The 19,157-nt window shown below is 41.2% G+C and overlaps 1 protein-coding gene across 2 annotated transcripts; it reads right to left on the bottom strand.

Annotated features, from left to right (window-relative positions):
- Positions 1–817: 817 nt before the first annotated feature.
- Positions 818–18,968, bottom strand: LOC144052281 (tumor necrosis factor receptor superfamily member 19-like). Of its 2 annotated transcripts, none has more exons than XM_077566211.1 (10): positions 18,790–18,968; positions 18,078–18,171; positions 17,723–17,836; positions 11,068–11,246; positions 10,864–10,949; positions 5,359–5,523; positions 5,109–5,240; positions 4,734–4,824; positions 2,847–3,031; positions 818–1,289 (listed from the first exon to the last, which is right to left on the bottom strand). In XM_077566211.1, exons 2-10 carry the CDS (start codon positions 18,141–18,143, stop codon positions 1,285–1,287), a joined length of 1,023 nt encoding a protein of 340 aa, XP_077422337.1. In that variant the 5' UTR covers positions 18,144–18,171; positions 18,790–18,968; the 3' UTR covers positions 818–1,284. The 2 variants fall into 2 exon arrangements, with proteins under 2 accessions (XP_077422337.1, XP_077422336.1); XM_077566210.1 differs by having other exon boundaries at positions 2,838–3,031; positions 18,790–18,964.
- Between the last annotated feature and the right edge of the window lie 189 nt (positions 18,969–19,157).

Below are 19,157 nucleotides of genomic sequence, written 5' to 3' on the forward strand. Positions count from 1 at the left end.
GGTGATGCTGCAGCTACTTCCTGCAACTGTTGACGCCCCGCCGCCACTAGCTTTAGCCTAGCACGACTACGGACCGGCGGGCTGCTCTGATTACTAGTGGTTGATTTTTTTATGTGTCTATATTTTACTTGACTACTTCTCTGAAGCTCCTTCACTTTTACTTAAGTTAGTTGAGTGAGATTTGGGGGTCTTAGGCAAGGAGTGGTGGCCTCATTTAAGTGAATTATTTGAAGTTGAAGACTGATTCGCCTAAGCCTAAAAAAAAAAGTTTCTGGTGGATGTTCACAAATTCATTTTATATAAAAGAATCATCTGATAATATCATTAGCTAATTTAGCCGTTTTATAGCATAAAAGCCTGAGACAACGATAGCTATCTAATATTATATATATAGTGTATTCTATATCATCCTATCCTATCCAGTTTTCTTTACTTATCCTCACTAGGATCACGTGACCTTGAGCCTATCTCAACTGATTTAGGGCAAGAGGCAGAGTACACTGACAGTACACAAGCATTCACACTCATGGCCAATTTCGAATTTTCAATTTACCAAAGTATGATGTTTTTTGGAATGTGTGAGGATGCTGAAGAACTTGGAGAAAACCCATGCAAGCCGTGGGAGAATTTTTGCAAACTCCTACAGGGAGGCCTGACCCTGGATTTGAACCCTCGACCTCGGAACTGTGAGGTACAGTAGATGTCTTTCACTGTGCCGCACAAGTACATTTGTCTGTTTCAGTTTGAGCTGCACTTTGATTGGCTCTGCTTATTCTGGTGTACCAACTAACATGCCCGGTGAGTAGAATAATGACCATTTGTCTATTCCAGTGTTTTATTTACAAAGGTGTAAAACAGGTAAATGGACCATAAACACTACAATACAAATGCAGCACATGATCATCCGCCATGTCTATGTTACAAAAATATGCAGCTATTTACTATTGTACATTATCCACAAGTCACTTGAACAATTGTCTTAATGTGCATTACTTCTCTTCATGTCACATGTTGCGACTGCATACGCAAACGGCCAGACGTGACATCCTCCATGTTTAAACTTCATTCACCTTCACCTGCTGGGACCGGTGGCCACTTCATATCGAGGCTTTTGATTGTTCTTTTGTTTGGCATCAGAGGTCATATGCGGCCTGCGTCCACACCAGAGAGTACGTCAAATGGGAAGGGAGTGGTGAGTTGAGGCGAGTCGTGTGAAAGGAGATCCGGCCGCCGCCGCTGTTGTCGTTGGGGAGTCCAAGCTGCTGGAAGCCAAAGCAATGCGTGTCATCCTGGAAGACGAAGGCCAACACGCACTGATTAGTAACATAACTAAGCTGTGCCAGACACAGGACCACTTTCAAGTCGGCTCTTCTTTCTTGTACCAGCTGTTCGCATGCCGTCACTTTAGCCTTCTGCCAACAGGAAGGACACTTCTTTTTCAGAGGCACCTTTTCAAGAAATAAATCCTCTTTAGCAGCCCTGCTTATATTGTCGATTTTTGAAGCAACTTTTAATGTTTTCTTTCTTACAGTGTGCAGGCGGATCGGAATTCAGTGTTGTGTGCCTTTAAGTGTAGTATACCTCATTGTGCCGCAACATGCCAGGCAGCACTGAGGTCAACTGGAAAACGAGCTGCAAAATGGAACTGTGAGTATTGTTTTCTCTGTTTAACAGTAACTTTTTCATTTTGTGAGCATTCAGCTAGGAGACATTTTGTTTTATGTGTCTGTTTTGCAGTAAACAGCTTGAAAGCAAGCACTCCTGGCCTCTTATTTGGAGTTTATTTAAAAAAAAATTAGGGTCTCTATACCGCTGATTTTCACCCATTGCGTGCGGGTCTGAAATGAATCCCACGCCATAGACAGTGGTTGACTGTATTAAGTTCATGTATGTTTATGTGTGGGGGCAAAGAGGCCGCTGTTCATCTTTAGCATGTTACTCTCACGCTGCAAAAACTAAAATCTTAAGTAAGATATACATTCTTAAATTTAACCAAAATTTGCTTATTTTGATTTCACAAGTTATTTTTTACTTAAAATGAAATTGTCAGGCAAGATCATTGTGCCTTATTTTAAGATACTTATTCTTACTTAATTATCTTATTTGATCAAGCAGTCTTGGCATTGAGTGTTAACAGCCAGTTTTAAGTACTGTGAGGATTAAAACAAGCATTTCCTACATTTTAAGATGACAACTAACCAACATCTAAGGCCCTGAACTGGGGTTTCACGAGTTTTCTTAATTTAAGATTTTGCATAATCTAGTAATAAGATACAGTAAATGGGGAAAAAATACAAGTACGAAAAGAGACGAGTGCAATATGGTTAATTTCGTTATATTTAATAAGTTCATTTTGTCCTTCTTTCAGTACCAGTGCCTACCCTCAGACTTGAAGGTTGTGGGTTCAATTCCTGGCTAGAAAATGGGACCTGTACCTCCCAAGCGTAAAAAAATAAAAATAAAAAATACTCATGTATTTTAAGAAAATAGTTCTATTTATTACAGCTTGAAAAAGTATTTTAGTATTTAATATGGGGCTAGTAATATATTTATTTATTTTTCAAAATCTTACAGGTAAATTTAAGTAAAAAATTCTTGTACTGTTGGCAGATAATTTTGCTTATTTGAAGTAATCATTTTCTTATTTTACTATATATTTTCCTGAAATTTTCTACAGTCTTTTTGCAGTGCACATACTTTCCCAATCACTCAAGTCATTTAGCAGTTTGGTCTGAGGCAACTCATGTCACACGTCAATAAAGAGATCTGAAACACTCCAAACGCCATCATCCATAAATCATATTCAAGAGAGGAGGATGCTTCAAGTAAAAGGTCACCTCACTCGCCCTCCCGGCTCGACGGCGTCTGCTCGCTTGCTTTTCTCTCGGGGGAATTTGCCCTCGGGGTGTGCCCTCCCTCCGCTCCATCGTTGTCTTCTTCTGAAGCTTCTGGATTCCGGAAACACGCCGAGATGGCCTCTGTGGACCCGGTCTGCGCATGTCCCGCCAATTCGTCGGCCCGCTCCGAGTTTCTGGTAAGAATGGAACAATCAAACATAAATTATTGACGCGAATCGGCCGGCGGGCTGCACCCTGCTGCTCTTTGGTTTTCAAGCTTTGTTCTTTACTTCAAAGCTTCTAAATAATGTCAAATTGAATTGCAACATAAGTGAGTGCAGAAGAGCTGATGCATAACATTTGAGTTATGTAGTAATGGTAACTATAGCCTGACAAGCTTTGTGCTTCTGTAGTCCTTACATATATAGTGATTTGAGTCAAAATGGACTCCACCTGCCTCACTTAGGCATTAGAAACATGTGATTGTGACCAGCCAATCGGTGAAGAGTAACTGAATGAAAATTGTACTGTTACTCTATTATTAACTCATTCACTGCCATTGACGGCTATAGACGTCAAAAATTCATTTGAACTATTTCTATTAGATTAACATTTTTTCCCATTTTTGTTAACAAGAGTATGAAAACCTTTTTTTTGTATTGTACATTTAGAACAGATATAAAATTTGTGATCAATAGTAAAGACATGCGATTAATTATGATTAAAAAAATTAATCGCCTGATGCTCCTAATTTTTAATAATGTTTTTTTGTTTTTTTAAAGAAAAGATTATTAAAAACAAAAAATAAAAATAACATTACTTTTTTTTAAAGAAAGACGAAAAGATTATTAAAAATTAGGGGCGTCAGGCGATTAAAATTTTTCGGAATTTATTGCATGACTTTACTAGTTAACTCACGATTAATCACAAATTTTATATCTGTTCTAAATGTACAGTAAAAAAAAATTCTAGGTTTTCATACTCTTGTTAACAAAAGTAGGAAAAAAATGTTAAACTAATAGAAATAGTTCAAATGAATTTTTTACATCTATAGCCGTCAATGGCAGTGAATGAGTTAAAAACTAATTAGGGATGGGCATTTAATAACATTTCTGGACTATGCTTAAAATGGACAATTTATTGTAAGATGTTTTTAAAATTATGTTCAATGAATTAAAACAATATTTTCAATTTAAATAATTATCCAGGTTTGAGCAAAATTTTGTAAGGGCAAGATTTCATTTAAAAAAACAGATGATGGGCCTGATGATTCATAAAAAAAAGGAAAATAATTTATTTCAATAATAAATATACATTGTTTAATGAATAAATAAATTAAATTTAAATAATTTTACGGGGGGAAACTGCTAAATATTACAGGACTCTAAATAATGTAAATGGTAAGAGGGCTTGATTTAAGTGCAGAACAAACAGTATGTGGCCTATGGCCCACCCTGCTAGCCTAACCCAATGTCTTTTTTTATAGAATGAGAGAAATGTTCTGAACTCCTGTTTCCAGGCCAGTGCACTGATTCGTTGGACAGCAAACAATTCCACACAATTAACAGAATTGGGTAATCAATTCATCATTAAGCTTTTTCTTAGTAATGAAAAGTTGTTGTTTTTAATTGCATTGTACCTTAAAAGTATTTAACTAAGGTGGCTTTTTGTCACTGTCAAAAGTTGTCAAATGTATATTGTACTGTAATAACTAATGTAGGGTGTTGGAGAGAAAACAAAAGGATTCCAAAGCTCTGCTGAGTCACACAGCGGTCAGGTCAGGATTTGCCATTCTGAACTGAATTCAACTGAAACCAGCTGCTAACTGGCTAAACTAGCTTGATGAGCCCTAGTAAATCTATTTTTATGCTGCGGGCGTGTTGGTTGCCATTTGACCTGTTATTGAGGCTGGTGTGAGAGCGGAAGTGTGCGTTGTCCAGACTGCAGTTCTCCTCGCAGCACAGCGATGAGATCAGGTGGACCGGACCTGAGCAGCGCACAAACAAACAGTATGATGAGGTCATGTGACACGTTGAAATCACAAACACTGCTTGAATCTGAAAAAAATCTGAGATAATAATGAGCACTTTTGAATAACACTGTCAGCTGTATTCATCCACAAATATTTGATTTAAATTTTTCATTTTTGAAATGCGAGACACATGAACTGAAGTTCGAATCCTGGTCCAATATTGAACCCAAATAATGTGCAGGTGTACCTAACGAAGTGGCCGGCGATACGCCTATGTGAGCATTTACTATCCAGCATACCGCATGTGTGTCCGCCGGGCCCAAGGTGACACTGGCAGCAGGCTCCCTGGGGGAAGTCTCGGAGCCAGCGCGGGTCCAGGCAGGGCATCTCGGCCCCGCTGTATGGACAGTCCTCGGACCTCAGAGACGCCGCTGGTTAAACAAGTTGCGCAAACAACAACACTGATGGCAGACGATTTAGAAAAGAACTGTGCACGGTACATACTTTGTTGATTCTCCATTTAGCCGACTTTTCGATGTTGTGACTCACCACTGGGCTTTTTCTCCAGCAGCTGCCTCTTACAGTAGATGACGCACAGGACCAGCAGGGCTAGCATCACCGTAGCCAGAGCGCTGCAGATGACCGCAGCCAGGGCCATATCACGAGGGCTGGTCGCCACCGGAGGCAGAGGCACCAGGTTTACTCGCCCGCTGCCTACACACACAGTTTTCAATCCGTGTTCACCACCTAGTCTCACATTCAATGTAACATGGGCTGACATGCGCAGTTTTGCGGAACTATTATTGCTTAGCTAAGACACTAAAGGGCTTTTTAGTCTTCTAAGTTGTTTCCATGGCAATGCAGTTGTGATGTCACCGTTTTTTTTTCCACCTCTAGGACTACTTTGTGCTACTCGCTTTCAATACAGCAATATAATATAGAGTTGAAAAGTCACCTTTTTTCTCACTGTCTGATAAGAAATCAGACTAAACTTTTCCTACTCTAGGTCAAATTAAGATTACCAAAATTATTTCTAGTTGATACCAAAAAACACAAAAGAATTGTTTTCTTTTTTTGTCATTCCAAGTTTACGTTGAGAGGAACCAGTTGAGGTGGCTCGGGCATCTGGTTCGGATGCCTCCTGGACGCCTCCCTGGGGAGGTGTTCCGGGCATGTCCTACCGGCAGGAGGCCCCGGGGACGACCCAGGACACGCTGGAGAGACTATGTCTCTCGGCTGTCCTGGGAACGCCTTGGGGTCCCGTCGGATGAGCTGGCTGAAGTGGCTGGGGAGAGGGAAGTCTGGGCTTCCCTGCTAAAGCTGCTGCCCCCGCGACCTGACCCCGGATAAGCGGAAGAAGACGGACGGACGGAAGTTTACATTACATGCAGTGAGATTACGATGATATCAGAAATGGATTTGTGGAGTTGCACACAAGTTTAAACACCATAGTAATGCCCAGCCATCATAATGCTCAGGAAGGAGATGGGTTCTGTGATTCCAGAGTTGAAAAAGAACAAAAGCAAATGACCTTGTGGAAATGCTGGCTGAAGATGGTAAGCGTGTGTCATTATCACAGTTAAACAAATACTATACTGACATGGGTTGAAAGGCCTGTCTGCCAGGAAAAAGTCATTAACTCGTTGACTGCCATTGACGACTATAGACGTAAAAAATTCATGCAAAGTATTTCTATTAGTTTAACATTTTTCTTTCTTAATTTCATTTAATTTTTTATGAAAACCGAGAATTTTTTTATTGTACATTTATAACATAAAATTATCATGCGATTAATTACGATTAAATGGCCCTTATTTTTAATTTTAAAAAATTAATTAGGCCCGTCAGGCTATTAAAATTTTTAATTGTAATTAATCACTTGACTTCACTAGTTAACTAACGTTTTAAATTTCCAATAAATTTTTTTTCTAGGTTTTCATACTCTTGTTAGCAAAAGTGTGAAAAAAAATGTTAAACTAATAGAAATAGTTCAAATGAATTTTTGACGTCTATAGCCGTCAATGGCAGTGAATGAGTTAATCCCCCAAAAAAGAAAAAAGCCTGATTACAGTTTGCAAATGTCTTTGATTTTTGCAGACATGTCCCGTGGTCTGACAAAGCTAAGAATTTATAACTCCATAATGGCTATAATGAGCATTGTTACGTTTGAAGGCGGAGGCGGAGGGGGGGGGGGGGGGGGTTTGCTTACAAGCTTACGCCACCATTCCAACTATGAAATGCGGGGGTGGCAACATCATGTTTTGTGCCCTGTGGTTGTTTGGCGACCAGTTCAGGGTGTACCCTGCCTACCGCCCAAACACAGCTGGGATAGGCTCCAGCATGCCCACAACCCCAGAGAGGATCAGTAAAAATAAAATAAAGTAACAACTGTTGCATGCACCATATGTTAAGCTTTTCTGTTTGATGAGTTAGCAGCTCACCTGACTGTGACACATGCCTATGACTCAAAATACTTGTCTCTAATCTTTATCAGTACGGGAAATTGAATTCCGGCGGATGGTTCGGAGAAAAGGTTACTTGAGGTTACATGAGACAGACTCATCAGTTATACCAAATCAAATTGAGGGAGGCTTTAGAAGGAGTAGAATGTATGTGAAAACCCTCAATGACGACAGTGTTGCTTTTGAGGCACATTAATCTTAAAAAAAAAAGGAGCTTGCACAAGGCAAAGGTTCTTTGTTATGTAATATAAACAGCGCTTCCTCCTTTGGCACGTTGTGTATTCAGCTACATACGGGCATCTTAACATTCCTCCTCAAATGAAGTTTTAAAACAAGATTCAGATCTAAGTTAAAGAGCTACATCAATCACTATTGGCGCATTTCTGCAGCGAGACGTAACTAAAATATTGCATGAATGCGTAGTGATTAGTGACGGGAAAGCCCAGTTAACCTGTTTACGCTACACGAGTGCATAATAAAAGATATTAGGCTAAGCTGATCATGGCAAAGTGTCATCCTATTATTTATACGAGAATATCCTCTTGAAATCCTCTTGAAAGATGGATCACTGAACTTTATTTGACAAACGTGTTTGATGTGGCTATTGTCCAGGTCAAATCCAATCCATCCAAGAGGAACATCATCTGTTTTCACAACACAAAAGGAAGTCTGTTATCAGACGCCGAGCAGCTGCAGCAAATAAACACTAGTCCATTGAAGACCGCTCACCTGCTGATTGTATCTCCACACAAACCAACCGACTAAACCCCGCAGTGGTTCTCATGGGCTCCCTCGCCTCCAGTCCGGAGCTTTGATTTGTGCCTTTGCAAACACTTTCAACACAAGTGAGCGCGTTTGACCCTGAACTCTAAAAGACGACCACACATCGCTCGCTTTACGAGGGGGCATTCCTCACGCTAACTCCTTTTGACTTGGTTAACATGGTCGTAAAGGCGACCCTGGAATGTTAGAAGGCTGTTAGCAGTTTAGAATTACGTCAATCCAGTGCTTACCAACCACAACTTTAACAGTACATCTCCACAATTGAGATACAAGAGATGTGTAAATAAATATGTCCTCCTGGCATCAATAATCTGCTCAATTTAACATTGGCATGGAAGCAGGAGTTCAAAATCAAATGACTAATTGATTGTTATTATTTTTCTGAAGTTATTACCATGTAAACGGCAGACAGAAGATACAATGAAAAGAGCAGAGGCCACAGAATTGAGCCCTGTGGAACACCATATGTTCCGTTATACATGTGAATTCATATTGCACATATTCGTCCGACTACAACCACTTTCTTTTTTTGCTAGACTAGTTAGTATAAAAGGATTACAATATATATATATATTTTTAAATCACACGACGTACCATTATAAAAGCAGCAAGTCAACTACTGTGTGCACCAAATTCCCTCCAACACAGATAGGCCAAGCAATGATCACCTGCAACCAATGATGGCCAAGCGGGGCATATCATCACAAATTATTTGAGTCGAGTGTGTGTTTTGACCTCCGCCGAACCCCTGGAGTTCGATCGAACCCAGGTTAAAACCCACTGAACTAACATATGGCACTTCTTATTTCCATGAGCACTTTGCCAACTTTTTGGAAGTAATGTATGAGACTCCAATTGATTAACAGATGATACAGCAAAATAGTATCTAAAAGTTTCTTTGTGGTGTTTTAGCTTGCGTGGGACCGCTAATACGTTAGCGACTTTGGTAATTGTGCTTTTCAAGTAGTTTGAAGGCTCTGCTTTGAAGTGTGTGTATGTGTGTCGACATGATTGAGTTTGTGGATGACGTTTGCCGTTTACGTTGATTTGCTCAAACAGAAGCTGCAAGTCTCCTGTTTTCATTTTCTTTTCTTTTTTTTCTTGTACTTCATGAAAAAGCTGGGACTTCCTCCCTGAAATATATTCAATGTTATATGGCTAGATTTGAAAACCTTTGCCATATTTATGACTACAACAGAAGCTATAACTCCCTTTGGACTATTGCATAAATCCAGCAACAACCCCTGCAGGCCTGACAAATAATGTGTACCTCTGCATGCATTTATGTATCTGTCTGCATGCCAGAGTGCGTTTTCACAGTCTGCTCTGCTCTACCGTGACAGTGAAAAAGCCCAGCAGATGAAACCCATTAGAGGCTTAAGCAGTCCATAAAACACAATCTTATTTTGACTTGGCCCAAAAAAAGTCACTGGAGGAAAAGGAGGAGAAAGAAAAGAGGCTTGCTTTAAGATTTACAGTCCACGCCAGAGGGTGACGGCCTCCCCTGCACAGCTGCAATGCTGCCGCGGGCCAGCGAGGCCTATTAGAATAATCTGGCCTTTCAGTTTTCTACCACCCTTCTCGAGATAACGCTGGATGGAAGCGGCGAGGCTTTCAAACATTTGGAAAAGCTCCACTGAGAATCCCTGCAGGAGCTAACGGCCAGCTATGTTCTCACACAATGGCTGTTTTGTTTTGAAAGCCTCCTCCTGTATCGCAATTGGACGCTGCATAGCTGGACCGTCAGGCTCGCAGAGGAGGGCCAAGGCAAATATCAACACTGGCCACAACAATAACAAATGCAAGATCACATAAAATAGTTTGATTAGATAGCCCCCCCCCCCCCCGATCACACACACACTGGTGACTTGAAAACAAAAATGTTAACACGTCCCCGCTAAACCTCTCTGAAGCAACGATTTGCCAAAACTCGGAAACAGCTGCCATCTCCTCTACAAACGGGACGTCACACTCAATTACCAAAGGTTTGAGTTGACTTGCCTCTTTGTTTTATGTGGAAACCTGAAATCATTAACTAGCTCTAATGGCTGCAAGAGAGAAGATAATTGAATCTGAGCCCGAGTGGAAAGTTAGCCTTGCTTGACCCCTTGCCTCCTTTTTGTGTGGCCGACATGCACAAATTACTAAAAATAACAAGGTTTTCAACCTAGGAGTGGCAATATTAACAAGCGCGTGAGTTACTGTCGTTACGTCAAATGCCCCTGAAGTCATACTGTTTGGAGTTGAACAAAAGTTATATAAATATAATGTGACATATACGGTACACAATCTAAAATTGAAAATTTGGGGGAATGAACTCCACAAGTTTATTTTTATTGTGATGGCACAGACGATTATCAACATCTTTAAAAACCCAAAAATGTAATGTACATAATTTGGTTATTTCAATGTACTGTTTTAAATTTATTTATACTTACATTTGCATAAAAATGTTAAAGTGTGATGCATGAAGCCAATTTGTGCCCTTATAAACAGGTAAGTACTTTTAATTTACTGTAGTTTTATTTGGTCTTATTATAGAGCATTTAAATTAGTTTCAAACGGTAAATGTTACTGTAAACACTGCTTGTACAGTTTGATTTTTCTAATATATCTGGGAAAAATGTATTAGATTGTTTTGCTATAGGAATAATCGCTTAGAGATGACAACAAAATGGATGCCAACATGTGTCCATTCAGAAATTACGTTTGACTTTGGAGGTTCCACTAACTGTATCCATAACACAGTATCCCGGTGAAGACGACCCAAATGTGGGACAAGGTAATGGGAAAAGGAAAAGGTACTTACATTGAGGCTCATACTGAGGCGGGGGGTCTCCACAGGGTATACACTCCATGTCTTGGAAGCCACTTAATTTTGTCTTCCTATAATATCTGTTGAGAACACAAAGGTGACACAAAAGTGTCAGAATATTTATAATTTTGATCATATCCATGATTTTTTTTTTTTTGGTGTGTGTGTGTGTGTGTGTGTGTGAGAAGAATCTCTCACCCAGGCAGACACTCGCCACACACAGCATTGCTGGTGGTGGAGCAGTTGCTCTTCTGGAAGCGGTTGATGAGTCCACAGTCCAGACAAGGTTTACACTTCTGGACACTCCGGTCTTCCTTGAAGCGACTGCTCCTGCACGGCACACACCGGGCATCCTCTCCATAACCGAAGCCGCATTCCTGGAGGGATTAAAGAAAGAAACGCACTGGGTAAGAGGGTGGGGTTGGTGCAGCTGGTGAGAAGAGGGCTTGAATGTGGACTACCGGCGGTGCGGAATTGAAGAATGATTTTAGCTCGTGGGATCAGAGGAGAACAATGGCCTGCCTCTTTCGACAGTCCATCTTACACCGGCAATAATCTCCTTGACTCTCTAAAACTGAATGATCAGCCTTCCACTGGAAGACCCGGAACGGTCCTACATTTGAATAATAAAGGCCATGAGGAACTCCCACTGTTGTATCATGGCACCTTTATTACAGCGTGTTTGTGCCCTTCTGTCATACACACTGGGTGTCCCGTTGATTGAGGGGCCACCAAGTAAAGGAAACACTTAAAGGGGAAGTTCACCCCCCAAATAAATGGACAATAATGTGTTCTATGCAGCCCTACTAGTCTAAATATGGTATTCTGGTTAATATTGTGTTAGTGGAATATGAGTTAAGCAGCAAAATCCAGCCGTTTTTATCCATCTCAGGGTCTGCCATTTTGCCGTTTGCTGCCGACTGAAGATGACATCAATATTGCTCGGGTCTCGGGTAAATAACAATCACAGCGCTGCTTCAGAAAACAGGTGAGCTCTGAGTGGTTGTTGCCTGAGCCCTGAGCAACTATGATGTCGTCTTCAGGGGGCGGCCATTTTGTGACTTGCTTTCGACTGAAGATGACTAGCTATCAACGCTGCTCAGGCAACAACCAATCAGGGCTCACCTGTTTTCTGAAGCTGCGCTGTGATTGGTTGTTGTCTGAGACCTGAGCAACTATGATGTCATCTTCAGTCAACAGCAAGTGGGAAAATGGCCGCCCCCTGAGATGGCTAAAAACTGCTGGATTTTGCTTCATAACTCATATTCCACAAATGTAATATTAATCAGAATGTCATGTTTAGACTAGTATGGTCACATATCACTTTAAAGGACACAAGGATTAAAGAGAGAGAAAATACAGTTCTTACTCGTTTTAGTGCGCAACAGCTTCCTGGGTGGAATGATGCTCGGTAACATTATCAGTCATAATTGCTCACTGCTTCCAAACAGGCCTCACATTTCCTTGGCGATGTACAAGTGATGTGACGACACACCACTGAGTTGGGCGCTTGGGTGATATCATACATTGACAGCTGCCCTGTTGTCCAGGGTTGTAATGTCAAGCTTGGACAACACACAAGGAAGGAGGCGCTCATATATCATTAAAGTGAAGGTCAGCTTCAAACAGCTCTTCCCTTCTCTCCTCGCCCGTGTCCCATTTCACTGCCCGGGCATGCAGTCTTGATGGAATGTGGGCACAAGACTTTGGTATGGGGGTTGGGGAAGTAAGCTGGCCAGAAATGAAAAGGGATTTTCGAGGCAAAGATGTGACACGGCGATGGCACCAACCGAGGAGGAGGAGGAATGCAACCCTTCTGAAAGCAAACACATGCAAGCTCGATACTAAACCCTTGGGGCGAGCCCAGCCGGAGGTGCACCAGCTTAGGATGGACTACTGCAGCTGTTGTTATGAGCGTTCCATATAAGCTCTCGCTGTCCATCAGCGCAAAGAATGAGACAAAGAAAGGGTGTGAAACAGAGGGTGACTGATGAGTGATTATGGTCAGAAAAGGCAAAATACGGATGATGTGTCTGGCTCCAGCTGCTAGGAAACGTGTCTGTAGGGAGGTGCGGCCACGGCTGGTCTTGGGTGGAAAAGTCTTGACTTGTGGGTTTTACTTCCACTGAGGATTCATGGCTTGGCACAAGCTCGGGCTATGGGGCACCGAATGACAGGACGGGGGCTTCCGTCACATACAGTCGATACAAACAGTGCCCAGTGCACAAGAACAAAAAGAAAATGGAGCCAACTTCTGCTTCTCTGATCCCGGCAGAGCTGAACATCACAAGGAGTGATCAGTGTCCTCTTTCATCGCAGCCAAGAAAGGCTACCAGAACTGACACCCTGCCCTGCAACTAGCAGATATGAAACTACACTCAAGAGATGAAAGTGGTCCAAAACAATACAGGATTAGAACTATGTATGGACAAGTATAAGAACTGAAGACGGAATTAAAGGACGGCCTGGTTTGTGATTTACATTCCAGTCTATTAAAGGTGTTGCGCTCAAATTTTTCCATACACTCATCAAGCATGCCTTTATGGCCCTTGCTTATTGCACAAGCAGCTGGAACAGAAAATGGCCCGAATACAGTTTTAGACAAAATTATGCCAAAAAAAACAAAAAACGTTTTTTTCAAAGGGGAAGTCAACCCCAAAACATGTTTTGACAATATGCAGCCCCACTAGTATAAATATGGTATTCTGGTTAATATGAGCTAAGCAGCAAAATCCTGCCATTTATATCCATCTCAAGGGGCGGCCATTTTTCTATTTGCTGTCGACTGAAGATGACATCAGTGTTGCTCAGGTCTCAGGCAACAACCAATCACAGCGCAGCTTCAGAAAACAGGTGAACTCTGATTGGTTGTTGCCTGAGCAACGTTGATGTCATCTTCAGTCGAAAACAAGTGACAAAATGGCCGCCCCCTAACATGGATAAAAACGGCTCGATTTTGCTGCTTAACTCATATTCCAAAAATGTAATATTAATCAGAATGTCATGTTTAGACTAGTGATGTCACATATAACATATTATTGTCAAGAAATGTTTATGGTTGACTTCCACTTTAATGAAAAGAAACATTTTCAAGACGTCATAAAACGTCGACTTGTGCTTTAATTAAAAAAAATATATATATGCAAGGATAGCAACACACCTACAGCCCTGTTGAAATCAACCGGTTTTGAGTGGCTGCTATTGTCTCGTGAAAACGTTCCACTACTTTTCTACTACAGGGTGTGCCAACTGAGCCTTGAATCTGAATTGTATATTCAAAGAAAACGCGCCCATAAAGTCAGCTAAAGCATCAACTGTTAGCGACATGATTTAAAAAAAAAGAATTAAAAAAAATAAATGTAGTGAGAAAGCATGTGTTGCAGTTGCCCAAAAGGCAACTAAAAAGTGAACAAAGCCATAGTATTTGTGCTTTAAAATTCAGGGGTCTATTCCAACTCTGATCGACTAATGAATTCACAGAGACATGTCTCGATACATTTGTCCAGTTCTTGTTTGATCAAGGGCAGCGATATCAACATCAGTGCAGAGGAGGGAGAACAGACGGAAGCATGTAAACACCGAGATATTTGTGAGATTAGCTAGGAATCACATAGGGGGGGGGGGGGGGGGGGTTGATCAGTCATCTGATCTGGTAATGAAGCGACTGTTAACACAATTGTTAGTTACAGCCGAACCATTCTCCCTGAGAGAATGCAGTTTTAATATGGCCATTTTTCATGCCTCTGTTGCTAAATAATTGGGTATTTCACCAAAAAAGTCCTTTGCTCTGCCAGTTTTACTGAAAGAGGAAGTATTAGAGGCTTGCTACATACCGCATGTCGACACATCAAAGTAATGTTCCTGCCTTTTTGGAAACTGGCCGTTTTCCAGCCTGCACTAGAAGGAAATTTGTTTCCCTCTCCTTCACGCCTGACACGTTAAAAAAATAAAAAGATTCCTTCGACAACATGAACGAGGGAATGAAATATGGTTGAGACAAAAAGCTTGTAATGGATGTTGCCTCTCTGTGGGTGGTTCTTTTTGCTACAGTCAGTGTGAAGGGGCTAATTGATGTTTGCCAGCCTCGACGCGGCTTCCAGAGGCAAACTTCCATTGCTAACTGGGGCACATTCCTTTGGGATCTCTATGGCAGCTGCACAGAGGGAATCCAAAAAGTCTGCTTCCCTCCTAAATAGTCACGTCTGAATATGGACAGATCGTCTTGGTTACAGAGCTCAAACTAGAGGTTGTTCCTTGGGAAGCTTTCTCTTGACGGCAGGCCTGGGGTCTCGGCTGTGAGCCGGCATTCTGCTACCTTCAGAGAAAGAATGAGGCAGCCAATTATTAACCAGGACCCCAGGGTGCGAGCAGCATTCATGCCTGTTAAAGCCGGCAGAGGCACAGGAAGGCTACCTAAACCTATCACAAAGCACAGAGTGTGCGTCCGTTCACACTGGCATTAAAGGCAACTGGGATTAAATGCATATGTGCAACACATGTCGAGAGTTTATTTTCACCAGGTCTTAATACAGAAGTGCAGCCCAATATGTCTAAGACAGTTTGCTGAGTGTTGCTAAGCTGAGGCTCTTGTGTTTTATGTCGTGCATTCATCTTTAGTTTTTTTTTGTCTTATATACACGTGGGGCCCAAATACTACATACACATCGCAAGCCACATTTATGTATAACAATCTAATAAGAATCAATACAAGACATGTACTGTATTAAAATTCTGCTTCAACAAAGATAATTGATTTGTTTAGATTTTTTGATTATTTAAAGAGAAAGTCAGGTCAAAAATGCTATTTACAATGTGTTGTATGCACTCCCACAAGTCTAAATTCTGATTAATATTGTGTTTATGGACCTTGAATTAAGCAGAAAAATCCACCTGTTTCTATCCATCTCATCTTGCTGTCGCCTGAAAATGACATCACAGTGCCTAAGGGCTCAGCTTGCGAACGTCACATGCCCAAATCCGGAAAACAGGTGAGCCGTGACGGTTGTTGCCGATATTCGATCAATGACGTCATTAATCGACTCTACGAAAAATAAGACATTACAGACGTAGTGTATCCTACATACACCCGGAAGTGTTTGTGTGTGTATGTGAACATTTAACCTGCTAATGAGCATTATATTAAACTGTTAAGTTAACCAATCAGTCAAAAACGCCCATCTAGACAGTGTATCAACACCGTTGTTGTTACTTCACGTTGATTCGTAACGCCATCCTAGCTGGGCTGCAGAAACGAACTCTCACAGGGGTTAGTTAGCTTAGCGCTAGCTAGTTGCTACGACAGACACGACACAGATGGATGTAAAACTTTACCAATAGTGATAAAACAGTCTGGGTTCCGCCAAAGTTAAGTTATTTTCAACTAAAAAGGAAAAACTTTCCATAGGCTACATTAGCGCGTCGGCCACATACAGTCTTGCTACACTCAGATAGGTTAGCAGCTACATTTTTACTAAAAAAACGAAAATCAAGTTCTGCTCATTTGTTAAGGAATGAATGTTTTATGTTCAAATCCCTCTCTGTTTTAGTTTTTCCTCCTTTCCTTCCTTGGGGCGTTGCAAATATTACTAAACATTGACAGAAATGTCTGAGAATACTTCTGTTGATGCTCGGTAAACAATAGTACAATAGTACATACACTAAATAAACACTTCCTCTTATGATTGGATCGATGTTTAGTTTATTTAAACTATAAGATTGGCCCCAAAATTCCAAGTTGTGTAAAGCCTAAGAAATACAACAGTTGTCAGGCAATAACCAGGCCTGTATTGTTTGCTAGCTTGAGCTTTTTAATTGCCGCTCAGCACAGCAAAAACATACACATGCGGCATAGACTCTATCTGTTTCCACTCACAACCGAGAATACACTTAGCTTCTCCCTGACATAAAAAGACCCCAGAACAGTCTGGATGTATCACGCCAACATTCTTCCTTGACACCAATTACTACTTCCCTATTAGCCAAAAAGTGAATTTCTACATAGCAAACTGTGAATAGGTGCGGTTCACTGTGCTTGTACTGCAACCACCAGAAGCGCTGTTGATTCAGCTTCAACAACCAGTTTGCAATCTAAAAGTCGACAATGAGTGATCAATAAAACACTGGGATCTAAAAAGGATGTCTGAACTGAATTCTTCCCTACCAATAAAATCACATGTTAAAATAAAAATATATTAAGTAATGCAATCATTTCAATCATGACAGGTGGTAATAATTTACTCCGCTTTCCATCATTGTCTATACTTGCACAAGTGGAGAAATAGCTGCAGCCAGAGAGGAAAGCCTTGACTCACCAACCTAAGTTGACACTACAGAGGCCTGTCTGTACAAAGCACTCAAATCAATACACTAAACCAACTACAGTGGTGGAAAGAAAAATCCATGACCAACTCTGAAAGCGGCAAGCTTAGGCACGGCTTCAAAAAAGCGGAGACAATGAGTTGGAGAGGGTGACACAGGGAGACGGGAAACAATGGATGCCATTCAGCTGGAGAAGGCCAAAAGTATGGGTGTGACTGAATAAAGACAGGTCGTGTTAATAACAGCTTGCCGGTTCTCCACATGAATGAGAGGAAGTCATTAATAATGTTGTTTGCCTGGATATGATGGACTTTTCTAAACATTCTTTGCATGAACTCGACTGTTTCCTTTTTTTCTTTTTTTTCTTTTACGTGACTAATCCAGCCAACATTTGTTTTGCAGTTAACGGAAGTTGCTAAAGCAGCAGTGTAATGGATCCTGTAGGTGGGATACAAAATAAACAGTCTTCCGGCAAATATTTTAACTCAACTTTTGGTGAGAGAAAACACACACAGGATTGTTTTTTCCCCCCGACCTTTGATAGCTCCTGTCCTGCATCGCATTGCTTGCAGGGTTTACAATTCCCAAACCGGTCCTTGTACTCCTGCTCTCTGCATTCCCTGCTCTCCTCTTCAGCCCTTGCAGGAATCTGCGCAAGACAGACATCAGGTGGAGGACAGTTAAGAAATGTGTGACTATAATGAACTTTATATATAAAAAAAATAATAAATCTTACTCAAGCAATGACCCCAATAATGTAATGAGCGGTAAGGTATAATGTCATCAAGTCATTAAAATCGATCAACACCGTATATGGGAAATGCATATGTTTTTTATATTAACCCTAGTGAGCACACATTGACTGTACTTTAAATGAGAAAAACACTCACCAGAATTGAATATAGGAGCTGTACAGTAATTACAAGAGAAATTGAGTTTTGAATCATCCGGACCATCGTGCTGAGCTACTTCTGTAGCTAGCATCTGAAAAAGAGGCAAAATATAGTTAGTTGTCTTTCTGTTTTATTCTTGGGGAACACTTTCCTCTCAAGGGCCATTTCAGTTTTTAGAAAGTCCTCTGAATGAGGGCTGTGCACACATTTATGAAAAGATGATATGCAATGATTGAACAAATGTTTCTTTTTTTGTAGATTATAAGTATTGGTGGGTCAGGTCCACGCATATTTGTTTGAAAAATCGTGTAGCGGACTGAATCAACTGCGAGGAAGATGCTGCTGTTCAAGTTCAACTACAGTCAAAGTATCTTGAAAAAAAAAATCACTTTCTAATTCACATTACAGACATTAGTCGACATATTACTAATGGACATCTGCAACCTTAACAAGGCTAAATAATGTGACATAAACACAATAGCAGTCCCTTAGATACTTAAAATTTCACTTCAGCACCGAGACTATCCCAAGAATAGCATCAAAAGTCAACTTTTTATTCATTCCTGAGCTAATGTGCTACGAAAGGCTAAATTGTTTTTTCAGTTAGTGCTCGTGTGTTGACATGATTGCAGTGTGCCGCCGCCGCCGCCTACACAAACTCTGTTTAACCCGAGGCAAGAAAACATTTCAACTCATTTAAACGTCTTACCTGCTAGCTAACAGATAATTAAAGTCTCGACCGGTCCGGAAGAAAGGTTCTGTTGTGGTGTCGCTCGCCGGTCAACTCAACACGTCCGCGGAGCAGAAGAGCTCTTCAGTCTCACTCTGCAGTCTGCAGGGCTGCACATGAAAGCAGCAGCCAGGACAAACTCAGCGCCCAGATCAAAGGCGGAGCAGAGCGGGGAGTCCTCTGATTTGAGATCAGCCGGATCACGTTAAGAACTTCACACGCAGGATTAGTCGACGTCAAGTCTGATCTGAGACCAGCCGTATCACAAAGCTGCCCTGTGATCAGACGCATCAAAACGTCTGTCCCACCGAGAGTTTAGGTCGAGTTGGCAACATGAACAAAAGTTA

Source organism: Vanacampus margaritifer, chromosome 5 (genome assembly GCF_051991255.1).
Source record: "Vanacampus margaritifer isolate UIUO_Vmar chromosome 5, RoL_Vmar_1.0, whole genome shotgun sequence".
NCBI classification, from domain to species: domain Eukaryota; kingdom Metazoa; phylum Chordata; class Actinopteri; order Syngnathiformes; family Syngnathidae; genus Vanacampus; species Vanacampus margaritifer.

Excerpts from the sequence above, each read along its gene's own strand:
- LOC144052281 (XM_077566210.1), bottom strand. The coding sequence starts at position 18,143 with ATGGTCCGGATGATTCAAAACTCAATTTCTCTTGTAATTACTGTACAG. Across the intron at positions 11,247-17,722 it reads CAGGACAGGAGCTATCAAAG|GAATGCGGCTTCGGTTATGG; the intron begins GTCGGGGGGAAA and ends TAATCCCTCCAG. Across the intron at positions 5,241-5,358 it reads GCTGGAGAAAAAGCCCAGTG|CGGCGTCTCTGAGGTCCGAG; the intron begins GTGAGTCACAAC and ends TTGTTTAACCAG.